Source organism: Pinus tabuliformis, chromosome 9 (genome assembly GCF_031772625.1).
Source record: "Pinus tabuliformis cultivar Carrire ecotype Pingquan chromosome 9, CPIR1, whole genome shotgun sequence".
In the NCBI taxonomy this organism is placed as follows: domain Eukaryota; kingdom Viridiplantae; phylum Streptophyta; class Pinopsida; order Pinales; family Pinaceae; genus Pinus; species Pinus tabuliformis.
In genome coordinates this window covers 448,536,022-448,558,396 of record NC_142307.1, presented here as the reverse complement: position 1 = coordinate 448,558,396, position 22,375 = coordinate 448,536,022, and the positions used below count along the sequence as shown (strand labels likewise).

Here is a 22,375-nt window from a genome sequence, read left to right as displayed (position 1 = left end):
TGCATTTAAAAAAGCATGTAAAAATAATCTTAATAATGGCTATTCATGCTACTTTACCATGAAAATTCTTAATTTGTAAATAGCTTTTGTTATAATACTATACAATACTATGCCTTATTGTAGTGAGAGGCACCCTACATCAACCAAGATGATATTTTATGGATGTGAATTTTTGTTTGTATCATTTACATGTAGGATCAATTAAAAATAATAAAAGGCTAAAAGTAATATAGATCCATTATGCCTTATTGTAGCCAGAGGCACCCTACATCGACCAGGATGATATTTTATGGATGTGATTTTTTGTTTATATCATTTACATGTAGGATCAATTAAAAAATAATAAAAAGCTAAAAGTAATATAGAACCATTAGGGAGAGATGACGTAGTGTCCATAAACGAGCGTCAATATTCAATTGTTGGCTCAATTAATAATAAAAATTAAGAATAGTAAAATTCAATTTGTCATATTAAAATTTTAATTTTATTAATAAAATTACGAAGAATTTTTTAGATCAAAGAAAATAATAATATAAATATTACATTAAAATATATAAAATATACACACTAGTTGTAGTTTAAGATCCATTTTAACATAAAATTTAAATAATAATTTAGTAACCATATTTAGATTCAATTAATAAATATAAGTATACATTATAACAAAATTCATATTCATGCATATTCAACCCCACTTTTCAATGGATATATTAACTTTTAAATATGCTTTGTCACAATACCATGGACTAGTACCATAGCTTATCAATACCACATCCCCAAAAACCATAACTCATTTCACAATCAAAATATTCTATAAATATTTTATTCAATATAATTTTATAACATTTTTTAATTAAATCTAAACCCAAAAATGTTATGATTAGTTTTTAGATATGTCTAACCCAGTATCCTCACTACTACTAAAAATATTCACTGGATATCCGATAGTTATTAAATAAATGTTTTAATAATATTAAAAATGAGAATAGTTTTACATCTAATGATGTGAACTTTATAAATATAAATAATATTATTAAGGACTACCATAAATCCATGTTAAATAAGGATGTTTAGGTGATAAGATGAGTCAAATCTCTAGAGGTGCAAACCATTGCTTAAGTTCTGCACTCAAAAATAAGTTTGCATCTTGAGATGTTTTATCCCTCTCATCTCTTAGTACATCCATAGTTAAGATGGCTCTGTGATTATCAATACCAAATGCCTAACATGACATATCTTGATATGACATTTTCTTTAATTAATTAATTTTAATCAAAAAAGCATAATGAACTTGGAGATAAATATTAATCCTTAATCTATGATTACTACTATAAATATTAAATCTTGAACATCCACATAATAATTACTAATAATTAAATTTAAACCTTAGAAGGCATATTTTATCTTAAAATTTTGCACTTAAAATAAGATTTACAATTTGAGATATTTAATCTCTTTCAACATTTGATAAATCCCAACTTAAAATAAATTATAGTTATTTTAAAATATATTTAAATTTTCTAGATACAAAGTTATTTAGATATTAATCATTATTACTTTTCTTTATATCATATGAATTATTAAATTAGGAGAAAACTAAAATTTATATCTAATTATAGTGAAAATGAAATGTAATTATATGTATTATTAAAATATATTTACATTAAAATCTCAGTAATTATAATATAAAAAATATAAATATATGAAATGAAAATTATTGAGATTTAAGAAGTTCAAGCAGTGGCATGGACGTAATACGGCCATATTTAAAACGCTATTTTACGAAATATCTTTGTTTTAAAAGAAAATGCGATTGTGGAAATAAATGTATGTGATATAAAACGTGTAGTGTTTCAACTCCATGGTGTGTTGTGTACAAGGAATCATGTAATATCAAAGTTAAATTATGAACGATTATTTATATAAAAGAAACGAAGGGACAAAGCTATAAGTAGTCCTACTCGGAATAACCATCTATGTTATAACATTAAAAGGAACGTATAGGCACCTACGGCAAGGAAGGTAAAGCTCTCTCGGCGCTAGGCTACGGTAGGAATGCTTAACGCTAGGCATTAGGAACGTTTAAACCTAGGTTGGTTCCCTTAAACGTTTAATCTCATGTTCTCCAAATCTGCCATTTGCCAAGCTCACTACACAATTATTGTGGTTCTAGGATGTACCTCTCAAGATTATATGTTTGACTTGCCTCTCAAGATTATATGTTTGAGTTGCCTTCTCTCGCACAATTGGATTTTGATCTAGGACACATTCATGCAGAGAGGATTTATGGGTCCTCATAGATTCCCTCACTTCAAATCTGCATTCGAAGACGGTATACACCTCTTCCTTTCACATAGGATGTCGAGAAGAGAGTATCTTCTTACTTGGGGACCTAGGTCATTGGTGATAACTCCTCCATATCGAATTGGCTTTTCTCTTGCGGCTTCCAATGAAAGGAGCATAGGGTTATTCCGTTGTATGTCTTTTGGGGCAATTGGAGCTCTCACAATGAGTACATCTTTGAAGAGACTCATCCTAATCCGAATTTGACTACACTTCGAATCATCAGTCAATTTCAAGTGATTGGCCTCTGGTGTCCCAAACAATCTATGAGATCCATCGATCATGATGACTTGTCGAATATTTTCCCAATTTGTTTTTTTGATGGAGTTTCTACTACTGGGAGATGTGGATGTGGTGTCTCCCTTCATATCAGTTCGGCTCTGACCTATCAATTCAGGTGGTTTTGCTGGCCTGGGAGACAACAAGAGCAGAAATACTTGCCTTGTGGGGAGCCTTGCAAGTGGCCCAATCACTAAAATGTTGGTTGCATTCTGGTTGTTGGGGATTCCCTTTCTACGATCAGATGGATTCAGGATCGCAACGCCTTACAGATCCCCTCACTTTTCAACTAGATGTTGTGGATTTCAGGCCTAAAGCACCTCTTCTCAGAGATCTCCTTCCAACATGTCTTTTGGGAGAAAAATTCTGAAGCTGATGCACTTTCCAAGCATGCTCTGTCCCTTCTTCCAGGGCAGATTCATTATGAACTGCTTTCTGAGGGGATCTCCCTTTGCCTTGGTCAATTTGATTTTTGTTAATCTCTTTGCAGGTCCTAGACGCGTCACTAGATGCCTTGTCTTGGTAATTTTCCTTTTTCGATCTTCTACAATATGTCTCATTAATTAGACTCAGCTCTATTAGAACCATGTATATGCTTTGTTTCCATATAAAACTACAAGGTGGAATTTCTTGGCAATTCTATGCCAGACTGCTCTGTTTTTTGGATATTGTCATAAAAGATATATACTATGTAATGTAAGCAACATCTTCGACAATGTACAACATTTCATATTAATAAAAATTTTACAGTTTTTTTCTGCATAAAAAAAATGTCAAAGTTCATGCTGTTTAATCCTCATTCTCTAGAGAGGGGGCTGGTGTGGGATGGAAAACCATGAATCCCCTTTGGGGTTGAGACCCATTGAGAATTCCATGAAAGATAAATCCATTAGGGCGGTATTTAACGAGGAAGGTACCATCATTGTCTCGGGTGGGGTTAGATAATCAGCCCTAGCCCTATTTACCGTATAATTCATGTATAGATATAGATAAATAATTTCTATCGGCGAGTGTTCGCACCACCATCGATCTACCATGCCTACCCTTGTTCTAAAGCAGCTTGATAACATATCCTCTCTATCATGAAGAGAAAAGGAAGAAGGAAAATAACTATTTCGTGATCAATGTATTGAATAATTTAATGAAATTGTGATTTGAGTGGTTGGAAATTTTTATTTAATTTTATTTTAAAAATATAAGGACAAAATTGAAATTTTTAGGCTGATAGACCTTTCTATGCATCAACAATCGTCAACACTTTTACCCTGCTCCGTTGGATCAGGTGAGACACTTTTAACCGTTGATTTAAAGTGTGATTTCTTTTTCCAAATATTTGTTGAGTTGCCTTACTTCTTTTTCCCATTCGTTTATGTCACTCTTGAAGATATTTTTACTGCTTTTTCCCTGCGAGTTGTTGTTCTTCTTCTTCTTCACTGATTTTTGGCAAGCACTGTTCTTCTTCCCTGGCTTTTGGCAACCACTGAGTTTCATCTACCATGGCCTCACAAATTGTCATGAGCTGCGTGTGCTTTTGGATAACAAGGAAGTTCACATGGGAGATACTCTGTCCCCTATAATTGTCAGAGCCATTCAAAGTGCGTCAATTCATATTGCCCTTTTTATTGAGCGTTATGCTGAATCCCCTTGGTGTTTGGAAGAGCTATGTTGGATTTTGAGATCATATCACAAGTTTATCTTGAAGATAATTCTTATGTTTCCTGACATTGAGCCTAAAGACTTTGTTACATTGAGAGGGGGTGTTACGCTAAAGCCTTTGAAGAACACCAACACAAACGCAGAGTCACGGTGGAATGCATCCAGACGTGGAAGGCAGCCCTTAACCAAGCCACCCACATTTCTGGTCTACTATTTAAATCGAATAAAAGGTAAAACCCTTTTATTTTCTTACAAATCCATTGATTTTAGATAAAAATCAGACTTGAATTAAAAGAAGTTGCAGCTCACAGGTGAGTACTACACCTGGAGACTGCACTCAAACAAAGAAGAGACTCTCCCTCCGTTAACTCTACCTTACATCAAACGAATATTACAATATTAAATACATCACTAGAAATCAGGTAGTTGTAAACAAAATCCTAAACTCTAGGAACAAATCCTAAACTAAGGAGATACGTTACAACTATGTAACCATTTCTCCATTAATACAAAATAATATTGATTATTTTTAACTCCCCCCTTAATGGAGAACGGGTTATCGTGAACTCCTAGCATCCCTCTAAATAACTCAAACTTTACATGCCCTAGAGCCTTAGTAAAAATATCAGCTAAGTTATCACAAGTTTTACAATACTCCACACATATTTCTTTTGACTGTATCTTTTCTCGAACAAAATGAAACTGAGTGTCAATATGCTTTGTATTTTTATGAAAAACTGGATTGTATGCAAGCTTGATGGTACTCTGGTTGTCAATTTTGATACTAGTTGATTCTTTCTGTCCTTCTCCTGCATTGATGAGAAGTCTTCTCAACCAGATAGCTTCACATGTGGCTGCACACAATGCTTGGTACTCAGCTTCACATGAAGATAGAGCTACAGTACTTTGCTTTTTACTGCTCCATGCTATAACCCTGGATCCAATACTAAATGCATAACCTGTGATAGATCTTTGATCATCCAGGTTACCTGCCCAATCAGAATCTGAATAACCTTCTAGAATAACATCAGAAATGTCAATGTACAAAATGCCATAATTACAAGTACCACTAAGATACCTCAACACACATTTTATTGCAATCCAATGACTTTCGAGTGGTTTTGACATGAACTGGCTCAACACACTAACAGAATATGCCAGATCTGGTCTAGTTTTCATCAGATATATCAAACTGCCAACTAGTTGTCTGTACATAGTGGCATCCACTTTTTTAGTGCCATCGTCACTACTCAACTTTAAATTCTACTCGAGTGGTGTTGCTTCTGATCTGCACTGCTCCATTCTGAATCTTTCCAGCAAACTTCTAGCATACTTCCCTTGAGTGAGAAAAGTTTGTCCAGAATCTTTCCATAACTCCAATCCCAAGCAATAATGAAGATCTCTGAGATCTTTCATCTCAAACACCTGTGACATTTGCTGCTTGATTTATTTGATCAGATTGTTAGCATTTCTTGTTATGATCATATCATCCACATACAAAGAAACCAAAATAATTTGCCTTTGTTTATTTAACTTGGTATATAGATTTGGATCGTTCAAGCTCCTATGAAAGCCATGCTGTATAAAAAATGAGTCAATTTTCTCATACCATGACCTGGGTGCCTGTTTTAAACCATAAAGTTCCTTATTCAATTTACACCCTAAATGCTCCTGCCCCTTTTTCACAAAACCTTGAGGCTGTACTAAATAAATTTCTTCCTTTAAGTCACCATTCAGAAATGCAGACTTAACATCTAGCTGGTGTAGTTGCCATTTACGTTTTGTTGCTAAAGAAATTAGCATTCCAATTGTGTTTAATTTGGCTACAGAAGAAAAGGTGTCATCGAAATCTATTCCTTCTTGCTGTAACCCTTTGCTACCAGTCTAGCTTTAAATTTCTCTATACTCCCATCTGCATTTATTTCGGTTTATATAGCCACTTACATCCTATGGGGGTTTCTCCTTTAGGAAACTCAACTAAATCCCAAGTATGGTTTCTATATATTGATTTAATTTCCTCATGCATTGCAGCCCTCCATTTATCATATTTACTTGCTTCCTCATAATTTGCAGGTTCTACAATGTTTAAAACTTTAGACATTAAAGCATAGTCTCTCAATTTAGCAGGTTATTCAGATTCCGATTGGGCAGGTAACCTAGATGATCAAAGATCTATCACAAGTTATGCATTTAGTATTGGATCCGGGGTTATAGCGTGGAGCAGTAAAAAGCAAAGCACTGTAGCTCTATCTTCATGTGAAGCTGAGTACCAAGCATTGTGTGCAGCCACACGTGAAGCTATCTGGTTGAGAAGACTTCTCATCGATGTAGGAGAAGGACAGAAAGAATCAACTAGTATCAAAACTAACAACCAGAGTACCATCAAGCTTGCATACAATCCAGTTTTTCATAAAAATACCAAGCATATTGACACTCAGTTTCATTTTGTTCGAAAAAAGATACAATCAAAAGAAATATGTGTGGAGTATTGTAAAACTTGTGATAACTTGGTAGATGACTTACCTCAACTCTATCTTTTTCAGCACTTTCCGGGCTTGCTTCATCAATGATCACATTATCTGTTACTTCTTCTTCTTGTTTCTTCTCCTGCTCTTCATCTTCCTCACTATTTACTTCTATCAGCAATGGAATGTGGCTATCACTGTTAGAATCCTCCTTTCCTTCTTCAATCTGTTCATGAAAAATAACATCTCTGCTTGCAAAAGCCTTGTGAGTCACAGGATTATATAACTTGTATGCCTTGAACTCAGTGCCATATCCAACAAATATACATTTCATGGCTTTGGGGTCTAACTTCTTCCTATCTGCCTTAGGTATATGAGTATAAGCTTTTGACCCAAATATTCTTAAATGACTAATTGCTGGCTTGAGTCCAAACAATGCTTCAAAAGAGGTTTTGAAGCCTAGACATTTAGTAGGACTCTTATTCTTTAAATATACAGCAATGTTAATAGCTTCTGCCCAAAGACCATTTGATAGACCCTTACCTTGTAACATACTTCTCGCGCACTCCACAAGAGTTCTGTTCTTCCATTCTGCTACTCCATTCTGCTGTGGAGTGTGTGGTACTGTAAATTGCTGCACAACCCCATGATGCTTCCAGAAATTCATGAATTCTCCCAACCTATATTCTCCCCCTTGATCCGAGCGGAGAATTTTTATCCTTTTTCCTGTCTGGTTCTTTATCATAGATTTAAACTCTTTAAAGTATTGAAAGGCTTGCCTCTTTTTACTTAGAAAGTACACCCATGAAAATATAGTGCAATAATGTGTAAATAACAGAAAGTAATATGCTCCTCCTAAAGACCTAGTTTGCATAGGTCCACAAATATTTGTATGCACTAGTTCTAAGATGTCTCTTTCTTTTCTGTGAACATGCAAAGGGAACTCTTCTCTATGCATTTCCCCTAATGCACATCCATCACATCCCAGCTTAACATTATGAAAAACAGGGAGTCCATCGACCATACCTTTCTTTTGAAGTTAGATGAGGTCTTGCAGATTGAGATGGCTGAATCTCTGATGCCAAAGATTTTCGACTGTTGATCCAGCTGCAACCATTGCTTGTCGTGGCATACTCTTTTCATCTAATCTGTACAAGCTCCCCACGCGCACTCCTGTTGCAACTGTTTCCATCTGGCTATCCTTAATGACACAATTATTCTTAAATAATTGAACTTCCATGTCCTGGTCAGTAATCATTGAGACAGAGACCAACTTTTTCTTAATTCCTAGAACATATAATACATATTTAAGATGTCTAATGTCACCACTAGGTAGCTTCACAGGAATATCTCCATATCCTTTGATCTCATACCAACTATCATCTCCTAGATAAATTTTCGATCCACATGTAGTTTCTTCAAAAAATTCAAAACAGTCCCTCTTACTAGTCATATGTGAGGATGCGCCAGAGCCGACATACCATATGTCGTCCTCATCTTGCTTCGAAGTTGAAAGAGCACAATCAACTGTAAATAGTTGAAGTTCGTGGTTGTGGTCCTCCTCTTCCCCAGCGAAACAACCCTGATGTTTTCTCTGTTTGCTTCTTCGTTCATCTGCCTGCCTCTTATAGCATTATTTAATCAGATGACTAGGTTTTCCACAGTAAAAACATTTCTTAACATAATTATCAGTCATATCTTTAAATGATCTAATTTGAAATGTGTTGGCTCCTTTCTGTTGTTGCTGCTGCAGTTGCTAGTGCTGGTGTTGGTGTTAGTGCCGGTGCTGCTTCCCTCTGTACTGTCTCCTTTTTGCCATCAGAGCAAGGTCATTTATTTGAGTTTTTAAATTCTGTCATCACTCCTCCTCTTGGAGCAAAATGGTTGTCAGCTCATCAAATGAAGGAGCTTTCTCCCTTGCTGACAGCCCTGTGATCAACGTCTGGTATTCATCAGTCATTCTGTTTAATGTGAGCATGACCAGATCTGAGTCGGATACCTTCTCTCCGATAGCTCCCAATTTTTCACTCACGTCCTTAACTCTGGCCATAAATCTAGTGACGGACTCATTCTCCTCCATCTTCAATGCAAACAACTTGCCTTTGAGTGCCACAACACGATTTGTATTCTGTGTCTCGTACAATTTCTTGATCGTTGTCCATATATCAGCAGTCGACTTGGAATCTCTAATAAGTGGGATAATATTGTCCTTAATGGACACCTTTAGTATAACTTTTGCTTTCGTTTCTCTTTTATCCCAGTCTTGTTCTTGGGTCGCTGTTCCAGATCTCTGCTCATCTCCCATGACGATTGACCATGCATTTATACTTTCCAGCAAAGTTTGCATTTTGAACTTCCAGTTGGAGAAATTCGTTCCATCGAGTTTGCCAGACTCGTGGAGATATGATTCTATACTGTTATTCATTTCTATCCAACTGAACACTTCAATTGGCCACCACCGGGCAAGTCCGATCTGCTGCCACCGAACAGATCAAGAACTTCAATGTGCCACCACCGGGCAAATCTGATCTGCTACCATCGAATAGATCAGGAACTTCAATGTGCCACCACCGGGCAAATCCGATCTGCTACCACCGAACAGATCAAAAACAACTCTCATGCGCCACCACCGGGCAAATCCGATCTGATGCCACCGAACAGATCAAGGAGCTGCACTATGCCACCACCAGGAAAATCTGATGTGCCGCCACCGAACATATAACAGAGCTCTAATTCGCCACCACGGGGCACTTCCGATCTTCTACCACCGAGCGGATCAAGGAACCCCAATTCGCTGCCACTGGGCAAATCAAATCTGCTGCCACCGAGAAGAAATTTCCACGTGCCACCACTGTGCAAGACCGATCTGCAAAAAATTGCATATTTCTCAAAGAGAAAGAGGTTGGTGCTTCTTTCCAGTCAAAGGCGCTACTCAACAGCTAAAAATCCGCGCTAGGAAAAAATCACATTTTTTGGTGCGATTATCAACTAAAAATCCGTGCCAATGGAGATTTCTCGTGCGTTGGCGCAATTATCTCCGTCGAATCCGCGCCAATGGCATGACTATTCCTTAAAATCCCACGCCAATGGTTGCTTCTGCTCAAAAAATGGGCGCCAACCCTTTCTTCGGCTCAGAGATGATCGGTCATCTGAGACCCTTCACTCCAGGTGTTACTGTAGTCCACCTCATCTTACAAATACTCCTAGCATGCTCTACTACCACTACAGCTATGTAATTAATGATGCATCCCTAAAAAAATTGAGGCTATCTCTACCCTAAGCTCTGATACCCAGATTAAAAAATCAGACTTGAATTAAAAGAAGGAGTTGCAGCTCACAGGTGAGTACTGCACCTGGAGACTGCACTCAAACAAAGAAGAGACTCTCTCCCCATTCACTCTACCTTACATCAAATAAATATTACAATATTAAATACATTACTAGAAATCAGGTAGTTGTAAACAAACTCCTAAACTCTAGGAACAAATCCTAAACTAAAGAGATACGTTACAACTATGTAACCATTTCTCCATTAATACAAAATAATATTGATTATTTTTAACTATTTTATAGTTTGCGAACAAATGTATTGTGAAACAAATAATCCTTTTTAACCGATGGATTTTCTTGGAGAGGCCAAATACTGTGGAAAATTTGGTAGAATTTTGGTGATACAGAAAAATCACGTTTCATCTTTCCAGAACTGTGAAGAAATTTTCAAATTTTTAAGAATTTCATTTGGGATCAGACAAAATCTATATTATGCATAAATTATAATAAAATTTGCTTTGCTTTAGTTTATAAATTATTTGTTATATATTTTTAAAGGAACCGCATATTTTTCTGTAAATTTCTTCAGAATGAGATAGGTATTTGTTAGAATCATAGATTTGAATTATAAATTCTCCACAAAGTTATTTGAATCATATTCCATGCTTCAAATTTTTGACAAATTTTTATTAACTCTATAATTAAAAAAACTGTTTATTACCCAATTAACTCAACTCCATTAACCTGCCCAAAACAAAATTTCACAATATTGGCATCCTTTCTAAAAATTTTATCTTCCTTCTTATCATGAAAGCCTTGAATTCGCCCGATCGAAACGGAGAATTTCAAGCTTTAGCTGAAGTGCGATCATATGTAACAAAAGTTAAACTGAAATTCTGTTAATTCAAATATATTATCTTATTTTCGAAAACCTGGTCTTCTTTGCGATGCAGTATAATCATATGGTTAGCATTAATCATATTTTCTGGGATGATGGCTCTAAAATGTTTTTTTGTGCATCTTTATGAAAAAATGGGATGATATTTTTATTTATTAATAAAGAATACACTTTTTTTTCTTAAAAAAAAAAAGTTTATATATCAATTTAAAAAAAATCAATGTTATTGTGAGTGTTTGTAAAAGATATAACTAAATAAACCAAAACATTTTCTTCAAATAGCGTGTGGTAAGCAAAAATATAACTTTAGATGACGTATTGTTAGGAGCCTAACGGAGCTTATTGAATTAAGCGAACAATGACCCTGGAATCATTGATACAGGGCTACGCTTTAGGCCCTTGAAAGAACTTAATTTCTAGATTTTCCAGCACAGAAAATGAGGTTTTTTAATTTTTCTGGCAAGATTATGAGGAAAGTATATGCGAGTTTTTAATTTTGTTTGGTAAATTTATGAGTAATTACGTGAGTAGAGATATTTTTTTTTTAAATTTGATGAAGTTGAGAAAGAACAATCTCATTTTTTATCTTTTATTAAGTTTTGAAATGTTCCAGCGGAAGGAAGTTAACAGAAAAAAGCTTGACTGAACATCTGACGAATGAAATTTCATAACATTTTTCAAAAACAAACCAACAAAATTTTGGACCAACTGGATTTTATGTTGAAATGGTTTGATACACCTCATTTTGGGATGGTTTTATTTTCTTTTCATTCATTTCCTGCGTATGAGTTGTGACCAAGCCTAGCATAACATGTAGTATTTAAGATTTCAGATCTGAGCATCAAAGATTGAATATATATTTTAGTGCTCGGTGCAATGCATGAGTATGAAACATACTTTATTAGTATTCTTAAATTTAAATTTATCAAGGCTAGTTCATATTTTCATTACTGTTAACTTTTTTTGAGGAAAGAAAAAACTAACAAGTTTTCTATAGAACTGTTTACATAAATCTGTTGGGGTTAATAGTCAAAACATGGACTGTAAACCATAAAATTTCTGCATTTTACAAACATCATCCAAAATAGGTCTGTGACCTATTACATGAAATAGATGAAACAAATTTTCCTTTCGTAAATGTGGCACATGGTTTTTATTAAAAAAGGCTAAAAATAAAAATCTCAGTCTACAGCTAATAAAAGCACTAAAGTCCATCAAGCATATACTAATGTAAAATCAACAGTTTGGGATCATGCCCATGCTTTGAAGAGAACCCAGAAAGAAAATTTTGTAGTGAATTTCACCCATCTGATGCCGGTGTCCCCGTTTTGAAAGAGCATCAGCCACTAAATTTTGTCCCCTGCGAAATGTGAATTCCTTAAAACAGGTCTTTAGATCCTTTATCCGGCGTTACTGCTAACTTTATGAGTGCTTGCATCCATTTGTTGGTGCTCCAGAAATCATGGATTAATGCTAACCATATGATTACATGCATCCATTTGTTTGTTATTTCAGTGATCATGGGGAATTTCTTGAGAGGATTGTGAAAGCTGTATTAAAAGAGGTAAAATTGGAACCATTAGAGGTGGCTACATACCTCGTTGGACTGGAGCAAACCGTGGAGGATTTCCAGAGTAAAATAATGAATCAAAGCCAGTTAAATGGCACAATTATTGTGGGCATTGCAGGTGTAGGCGGAGTAGGGAAGTCAACTCTGGCTAAATTTTTCTACAACTTGAAACGTTCTGATTTTACTAGGTCTTGTTATTTGTCTGACGTCAGAGAAAAGGGTTTACCGTCTTTGCAGCATAAGCTACTTCGTGACTTGCTGGGTTATGATTTGCATATTGATAATATAAGCCAAGGAAAGGGTATTCTCAGAGATCGTCTAGGTGGCCTAGCAGTTCTGGTTGTTTTCGATGACGTGGATCATTTTGAGCAAATAAATAGCCTACTTGTCACAGATGTTGTGGGATCTGGTAGTTTAATTTTGATCACATCTCGTGACCAAGATTTACTAAGACGATGTTCTCCAAAAATTGTATTGTATAATGTAAAGGCATTGCAGTTAAAGCATGCCCGAGAACTTTTTTGCAGGCATGCGTTCCTTCAATCCGAACCATACAAAGGATTTGAAGATTTGGTTGAGGAATGTTTGAGAATTTGCGATGGGCTGCCTTTATGTTTGCAAGTTTTGGGTGCACAGCTTCGTCGAGGCAGGCCTGACAGAAGGTATTGGGAGCTCCAGTTGGAAAAGTTCTCAAGAAGCCTGCCAGACGATCTAATAGAGAGATTAAAAGTGAGTTATGAGACTCTGAGTAACCAAGAGAAGGAGATGTTTGTGGATATTGGATGCTTCTTGGCGGGAGAGGACAAAGATTTAGTATTTCGTGTATTAGAGGGATTAGGTTACAACGACGCCATGGACTGCCTGGAAAGTCTCCATCAAAAATGCCTTCTCGAATATTAATATGATGATTTCCCATTTTATGATGAAGATGAAATTGAATGCCTGTGGAGGTTTGCCGTTACACCAAAACCCGCAGGTGTTGGTAAACATTACAAGCCAGTAACTAGGATCCCCAGGGTAGAAATTACGGATTCTATAAAGGTGCGGTGATTTTTCCAACACCCCCCCTCAAACGCAACTTGGGGGAATTGAACCTGGGTCCAAGCTCCGATACCATGTACTTGCTGAAAACCTTTTGCTACCAATCGTGCCTTATATCGACTAACTTGGCCATTTGATGCTTTCTTGGTCCGGTAAACCCACTTGCATCTCACAAGTTTGCGATTTGAAGGTAGCGGAACCAAATCCCAAGTCTGGTTCTCAATGAGAGAGTTATATTCCTCATCCATGGTGGCTTGCCATTCAGGATGCCCATTTGCTTCTGCATAAGTTTGTGGATCAAATCCATGCATCATATAAGCATGCATGGGCATGGATGGCTCCATAGCTAAGAGTGCTTCCGGATCTTCCTCAAACAGAGGGATAGCGGCAGGATCATCATGGATATCACTCATGCTGCGCCATTTTTGTGTTGAAGGTGGTTGAGAATCTTCCGAACTACATGCAGAAGTATGATCTCGATGTTCAACAACTGGTGGTCTAATAGGGGTCACAGGAAAAGACTCATCTTCATCAGAATTTTGGTCTGAAGTTTCATCTGCATACTCATCAATGAGTGGTGATGAAAATTTGGTAACAAGTTCATCTACTGGTGCATGCGAAATATCTTCGTCAAACTTTACACTCCTTTCAATAAAGAGCTCTTCAGTGTGGATATCAATCAATCTGTACCCTTTGACTTCATTATAATATCCAACAAACATGCATGCTTTGCTTTGAGGCTCCAAATCCTTTCTTTTCTCTAGAGGAATGCGGGCCCATGCTCGAGATCCAAAAATGCGGAAATGACTAACTTCAGGTTGCATGCCAGTCCAAGCCTCAAAAGGTGTTTTTCCAGTAATAGATTTATGAGGAGATCTGTTCTGGACGTATGAGGCACAATTAATAGCTTCGGCCCACAATTTTGATGGAAGATATCTTGCATGCAACATGCAATTAGCCATCTCTTTCAAAGATCGATTTTTCCTTTCAGCCACGCCATTTTGCTGTGGAGTGTAAGGAACTGTATGCTGCAACTGTATGCCTGCTTCATCACAAAGATTCTTGATATCTTTGTTGACATATTCCGTCCCATTATCTGTGCAGAGTATCTTGATGCGTTTTCCAGACTGATTTTCCGCATGCGCTTTCAAAATATTTAGATGTTGAAAAACTTCAGACTTGAGTTTCAAGAAGTAAACCCAAGTGAATCTCGTGTAATCATCTATAAATGACAACACATATCTTGCTTTTCTCATTGAAAGCACCGAAAATGGAGCCATGAGATCACTGTGTACAAGTTCCAAAGGTGAAGAGGCTCTCCATGCATGCCCCTTCTCGAATTTTTTTTGTGGATGCTTTCCAAGAGCACATCAATTACAAACACCATCTGAAAATTCAATGGTTGGCAATCCTTTGACCATCTCTTGCTTACTAAGCTGTTGCATATATCTGGAATTCAAGTGCCCAAATCTCTCGTGCCAAATCCTACTTTCTTCATTTGCATGCGTAAGTAGCAAAATAGAATCTGATTGAGGAAAAAAGTTAGAAAATGTATACAGACAAGATTGATCATTTACCTTGCCAGATGCAATCTTCAAATTGGTTTGCATGTAATAAATGCTCACAGAATCTGGGGTAAATTCCACTTTCCTTCCGCTGCCTGTGTGTGTCATCTGATACACTAAGAGAATATTCACAGAAAGCCTTGGAATATGCAAGACATTTTCAAAACTTCCATCTTCGAATTGCACTCTTCCTTGTCCAGTTGCTGCAACTGCAGAATTATCCCCCATGAGAATGGGAGGACCTGAGTATGCATGTAGAGAAGAAAAGGGTTCCTTTGAAGAAGCCATATGATGTGAAGCTCCTGAATCGATGATCCATTCTTGTGGTGCAGAATGAAGAGCAATCAAAGCATGCCCGTTACCTCTTGGATCTGGTGCTTTTTCTCCAGACTTCTTCTTAGCATTCTTAGGAATGTGGTCTCCAAGATTGTGTTGCTGGAGTGTCTGCGCCATAAGATCTATAGTCTTCTTCATGCATGCAGATTCAGGATGAAAACCACGGTGGCAATAATTGCACATTGATTGCCCTTTCGTTCCTTTCCTTTCCTTTGAGCCAGATGATCCATCAAGGGGTTTGGGATGTCCTCCCTTTCTTGGATCAGGATCCTTCTTCCCTTTTCCTTTTTGATGGTCTTTGGAATTTGCCTTTCCTTTTGCATGCACAGTAAGTGCATGCGCTTTGGAATTTTTAAGTGTGCCCATTTTGATGAGCTTATCTTGCTCATGCATCAAAGACTGAATAAAAGAATCCAGTGAGGGCATCTTCCAATCTGCACCAGTTGCAGATCTGACTGTGTGGAATGTAGAGACGAATACTGCATATTCTGGACCAAGTTTTATTCAAATGGAAAGAATCAAATGATTTTTTTGCTTGGATTTGTCGATCCCGCTTCCTTTCAACTGAACCAACAACGCTTTATACCTTGTGAAAAAATATTGAATGTTCTCAAAGTTTCTCGGATCTAATGAGTTTAACTCATTTTCGAGAATGTGACCTTGCATTTCATCCTATTTTCCAAACAATCCTTCCAAAATTTTCCATACTTCATTTGGAGTTGAACATGATTCAACATGAAATAGCAGTTACGGAGAAATAGATAAACATAGGATGCCGACGGCCTCGTCCATGCGATTGAAATATCTTGTTTTCTCCATTGCCGATGTTGATTCAACTTCCGTTTCCATGGTTATTTGAAATAAGCCTCTACTTCTGAGATGAAGTTGAATCTTTGGCTTTCATTCGAAATAATTATATGGAGTGAGAATTGCCGATTGTGGAAACTCCAATTTAGACTCCATTCTTTGTTGTTGCTTCAATCTTCTGAACCTGCAAATAAAATTGCTTGTGCACTGATTACAAATCCCTATGCTCTCATACCATGTGGAGGTTTGCCGTTACACCAAAATCCGGAGGTGTTGGTAAACATTACAAGCCAGTAACTAGGATCCCCAGGGTGGAAATTACGGATTCTATAGAGGTGCGGTGATTCTTCCAACAATGCCGCATAAAAAACTCTGTAAGAATTATTTCTGCATTTAATAACTTTTCCTGGTGGAATTTTATATCATTGTGATGGTTTGTTTTGGTTGCGTTCAATTCAGGGACATGACATGAAATGTATTACAGTTGGTCCTGGCTGCCTACTGCCTCCCAATGGTTCAATGTGTAAATATGGAACAACCACAACGACACTAAAAGTTACAATGCGTGATCATATTAAGAAAATGGCAAAACAGATCGCTCGAGAGGAGATTTTTGTGTTGCCGGCACCTAAGCCATTACGGCTCAGCAGCTCAAATGATATCCAAGCAATGTTGAATTGGCAGGTACCTTTGTGTGGTCTTTATGAAATGCTAAATTTTTTAAAATAGGGTTATGTATTTAGTAGCAAGGTTGTAAATATTGAATAATAAGGTAATATATAATGGAATTTAAGATGATTGAGATCCAATTATGTATAATTTCAATACATTTCAAATTTATATAAGGGAATTTATATATGCATTTCAAATTACTATAATATAAAGTACAGCTTGAATTGAATTTATATTATAATTTAGTTTTATAATAAAGAGTTTCTTAATTGGGTTGTAAATTTTTATCAATTTAGTAAAAATTCAAGTTTATTTTCTTTGTTGCATGGCCATGCATTTTGGACTTTACAGTGTTTTATTTTCGTTGTGTTTTTCTCTGTTTTGAATTTAATTTATGTTTTTTTAAAAGAGTGTTTGCATGGTTCATTTTGGATTTTATAGTGTTTTATTTTCGTTGTGTTTTTATCTGTTTTGAATTTAATTTATGTTTTTTTAAGAGTGTTTGCATGGTTTATCCTGGTGATTCTATTTTCTCTATTTTGAATTTAATTTACACTTTTTTAAAAGAGTGTTTGCATGGTTTATCCTGGTGATTCTATTTTGTCGTTGTTATGTTGAGCAGAAGGATCTATAGAGATGAAATTCTTGATCCATTAGAATGAAATTCTCGATTTTTTTTATGGATAGAAGGAGGTATGCTTTTGGTTTTCAATATCTATGGTTTTACTAATAAATTTGTATAGGGAAAAGCAGCGTGGTAGATAATGGCTATGCATGGAACCCAATTTTTTCAATAGTTTCAATCCATTATTTCTTTATTACGGTGAAGCCGTGGAAAAAGTGCAAGGGCTTTAACCATAGAGATAGTGCTTCTATTTTATTTGGCATTTTTCGCTGAATGGTTTTGCCTTGCCTATTAATTTTGCAACAGGGGAAGAGAGGGGTTCACCATGGAGGGATAATATAAGACGAGAAGCTTCGATTTCTGAATCTGTTTTCTTTTCTCTCACTTGTTTCTTATTTCTTTATCCGTCAAAATTTTCCGCAGATGCGGATTTTGTCTCTCAAATCTTTCTAACACGATATTTGAATGGCTTGCCGTGAATCTGGACAGGTGAAACAACACACAGGACAATAATATGCGTGCAAAAGGATGTTCGTACACCACTTTGTGACATTCATTTTATTAGGTAAGGTGAGTTGTGATTCTTCTTTTCTCAAAGAGAGAAATCATTCGGTCATTTTCGTTTCGCTCTCTCTAAATTCTATCACCTCAATCATTTCTTGTTTAATTACTTGTTATTTTGCTCAATACCATCAGTTGAATGTCCAAAACCTATATTTTTTGAAATGACCCATGTAAATAGGTAGATGAAAATGCCCAAGTAAACAGTTAAGCTGGTAGAAGATGAGGGTTAACATTAATTGATTAATTTGTTTAGTATTGCCCTGTATATATGCACCATGACATTTTTACCTTATTTTGTTGTAGGGAGCCGTTTTGTCGTATTCTTGATATAGCAGGGAAGGTTAAACTGTTTTGTTTATTATTTCACATGGTTTTAAATTTTTTGCATAGGGCAATGATAATTGTCCAATGGGCGATATTGAGAAATCACATGGAAGGCACAAGTGTCAAAAGGAAATACAAATTATTAATTTTCAATTTAAATGCATGGTGAAAAATCAAATATGCCAGGGATCTTGGGGTTACGTTGGTAGTTAATCTTCAACCAAACTTGAAAAAGAAATGTCATATTTAAAATCACAAGGCTGTGCAGCCTTGTTTGATGTTTCAGAGATCAAATCATCATGCTAATTTCTTGTTTTTGTTTATGCTAATTTAATAATCCTATTGGCTTTTCGAAATTTGACTTCCATTCTCTAATTTGCCTCAAGATGTTGGGCTTGAGAGGAGACAATCGAGGCAATGCTGTGGCATTATCCTTCCATCAGAGGTATCAACTATGACCTCCCTCATGTCTTGGCCACTGCTCCCCATCTCCCAGGTTACTAACAACACCTTTGCTTCATCAATGGTATATATGCATAACAATCTTATACATATAAATGTATGTAAATAGGTATGGATCACATGGGCGGAGACATGTTTGAAACTGTGCCCTCTGCAGATGCCATATTCACGAAGGTAAGTCTTGAACTTGCTGAGCTATCATGTAATTCAATTAGAATGAGCTAAGAGCACGTTTTGACTATACAATTTGTTTGTGTGATTTCATTAGTGGATCATGCATGATTGGGGCAACGAGGAATGTATCAAGATACTGAAGAGCTACAGGAAGGCGATCCCGGAGACGGGGAAGCGCATTATTGTTGACGTAGTGGTGCTAGGCTCTAATCACAGAGGTGGTGATAATAATAATGGTGGCTAGAAAGAGAATCCGATTCTGGATCCTAATTTAGTTATAGTATTTGATCTGGTAATGGTGGCGCACTGCTATGGTGAGAAGGAAAGAACAAAGAAAGAATGGAAGAAGATTTTATTAGAAGGTGGATTCAGTTGTTATAAAATAGTCACCATTCATGATTTCCACTCTGTGATTGAAGCATTTTATTCTTGATTATTTGCTCTGTATGGGCTCATTTTTAGTATTTACAGTGTTAAAATGCAATCAAATCATTGTATTTACAAAATAAAAGAAGATTTATCAAGGCCTTATGGAGACATGAAACATCCATAGCTACTGATTTTCTTTAGTCTTACCTCGCACTACTGAGAAGACAATGCATTAATGGGTCACGGGACGCTCATCATCTCCTTCAGAGACATGGAGGATCCGTAGACAGTGCTATCCTTTCGTCTTACCTCTCTATGAGTAGATAATGTATTAACAGGTTACGGGGTTTTGTTTTTTGTGGTTCTGTTATGGCTCATGAATGGATGTTTTTATGGATTGAAATTTAAGGAAAATATGTGTTTACTTTAGCACATGAATGGGATGCATCCAAGCATTCAAATTTCAGAAGTTGGGTTTATTGTGCATATGAAATGGCATCTATTCATGCTTCTGAAATTTTACTCAGATAAAACAAAAGATCGATTTGGTATTGCATATGAATGAGATGTATTCTTCATATATGCTTGGCCATCTATAGAGGTTTCTTGATTTTGGGTAATTAACTTACTCTAAAATGAAATAAGACCTTCAATGTGTTCCTTGTAATATAGATATAAACAAAACATCTAAAGAAAAGTAATTGCACAATGATCTAGTCCAAGAAAACAAGGTTTTCACAAACCAATTAACTCTTCTAGAAAAATTCAACAATTCCAATTTAATAATCCTATCGCCTCTCTTTGTACCTTTTGGGACAATTGCTAGTTATAAATACGAGTAAATTTTAACAGTAACAATTTGGAAATTAATTCTTATTCTAATTATATATGTGGATTTCTAAATATATTTATTATTCACAGGGTTGTATTTTGTTGTTTTTTTGGTCCTAATTAAATTACTTGTCATTAATACATACATCATAATTTAAATATGTATTTTTTTATTAAATTATTCTAAAAAAATATTTTGAATTTCATTGTATTTTCATAAACTTGTTTACCCTATTCTGATAAATTATAAAATATTGAAAATTATATTAATATTTTTATTAAAGGTAAAGATAACTTTATTGCCAATTTTTTTTAATAATACCTAAAATTTAAAAGGTAATTAATCATATAATTATAATTATAAAAATTCTTAAAATTAATATAAGTGATTTGTGATTTGTGAGATAATCCAAAATAATTACAATACATATATAGACTATGAGATAAGACATGGATTATGAAAAAAACTTTAAATGGAATTAATTTTAATATGTTTAGCGGACATCAAATCAATTCATTCCATGCTTTTTAGCAATAGGCAACGACGCCTGGAATATCTTATTGATTTTATTTAATGCTTTTTAGCAATGGAGGATGGTGCTTTTAATATTATTTCTAAATATTACACCTATTAAATTGAATATTAGAGGTATTAAATTGAAAAGTATATATATATATATATATAAAAGAATAAAAAATGTTATTATTAAATATTATTATTATGAGTTTTAATTGTGTTTATTTATTTATGACTATTTTCATGAGAGGTATTCGTAATTGACTAATTTATCATGATTTTTGGAAAGTTTACTTAGCACTCATTGCATGGGGTTATGCTCATAGGGGTGAAGAAGTGGGATTGAAACTAGTGGAATGAATCACAACGCTCACAGGGGTCAGGGGTGAAGAAGTGGGATTGAAACTAGTGAAATGAATCACAATGCTCATAGGGGTGAAGACGTGGGATTGCAATTAGTGAAATGAATTGCATAGTGTTAAGCATCACTTATGGGGCACTCATTGCATCCGGGGGTGAAGAAGTGGGATTGAAGCTAGTGAAATGAATCACATAGCGTCAATCATCACTTCTGAGGCACTCATTGCATCGGGTTATTCTCACAACGGTGAAGAAGTGGGATTGAAACTAGTGAAATGAATCACTCATTGCATCCAGTTATGCTCACAAGGGTGAAGAAGTGGGATTGAAACTAGTGAAATGAGTCACATAGCGTGAATGATCACTTCTGGGGCTTGCACCCTGTAACCAAGACTTCTCGAGAGGTCACGAATCCCAAATCGCCTTTGGCTCAAGCACGCCTAACTATAGAGTTTTCCCCACAATCAAGCCCACTTAACTTGCTACCCTATTTGCAAAACCTTAACAAGCATTATGCCTCATAAACAATGCAAATAAAGTTCCCTTCACTCTTTTAAATTATATATTTTTGTTCTGCATCCATTAAAAAAAAAATTATATATTTAAATTTTCGTATTTATTTAATATAATTATAAAAATACTATAATTTATTTATCACATAATATATAGTATAATTAAATCATAAAATATACTACATATATTATAAGTAAACAAATTATAAAACATTTTATAATTAAATCATAAAATATACTACATATATTATAAGTAAACAAACTATAAAACATTTTATGAAGGCATAGATTTGGAAAATTGTTCATACGCACATTAGATTATAAATATACTGTAAAAATGAATAATAGATAGAAGATCTATTTGGAAATGTTATTTATTTTATTTTATTTAGTTTAATTTATTGAATTATATGGTTTAATATTAATACTGCATCAATAAAGGTAAATTATTTAGGTAATAATTGAATTTCTTTAAAATTAAAGTTAATAAGCCTCTGAAATTGAATTAAGTTGATAATTATGTAAAGATAATATCAATTTATCGGAGGATTTTACCAATCCAGCTTAATGATTTTATTTTAGTATTATCGAGCATAGTCCTTTGGAAATGAAGAGTTGTAAATATTTTCATCGTTGCTTAGTTTTAATCGTTCAAAAACTTAGTTTCAAAAGCAAATTTTACATATTTTCTATGCAACTTATTATATTGATGACATGATTATTATCGTCACTCTA

At 35.2% G+C, this 22,375-nt stretch overlaps 2 protein-coding genes across 2 annotated transcripts; one reads left to right on the top strand and one right to left on the bottom strand.

Annotated features, from left to right (window-relative positions):
• Positions 1-8,601: 8,601 nt before the first annotated feature.
• On the bottom strand, positions 8,602-9,048 carry LOC149149124 (uncharacterized). Its single transcript, XM_089442392.1, has one exon. It carries the CDS (start codon positions 9,046-9,048, stop codon positions 8,602-8,604), a length of 447 nt encoding a protein of 148 aa, XP_089298518.1.
• Positions 9,049-12,400: 3,352 nt separating this feature from the next.
• LOC149149123 (disease resistance protein RUN1-like) lies at positions 12,401-13,381 on the top strand. The gene has a single exon (XM_089442391.1). It carries the CDS (start codon positions 12,401-12,403, stop codon positions 13,379-13,381), a length of 981 nt encoding a protein of 326 aa, XP_089298517.1.
• Positions 13,382-22,375: the final 8,994 nt, after the last annotated feature.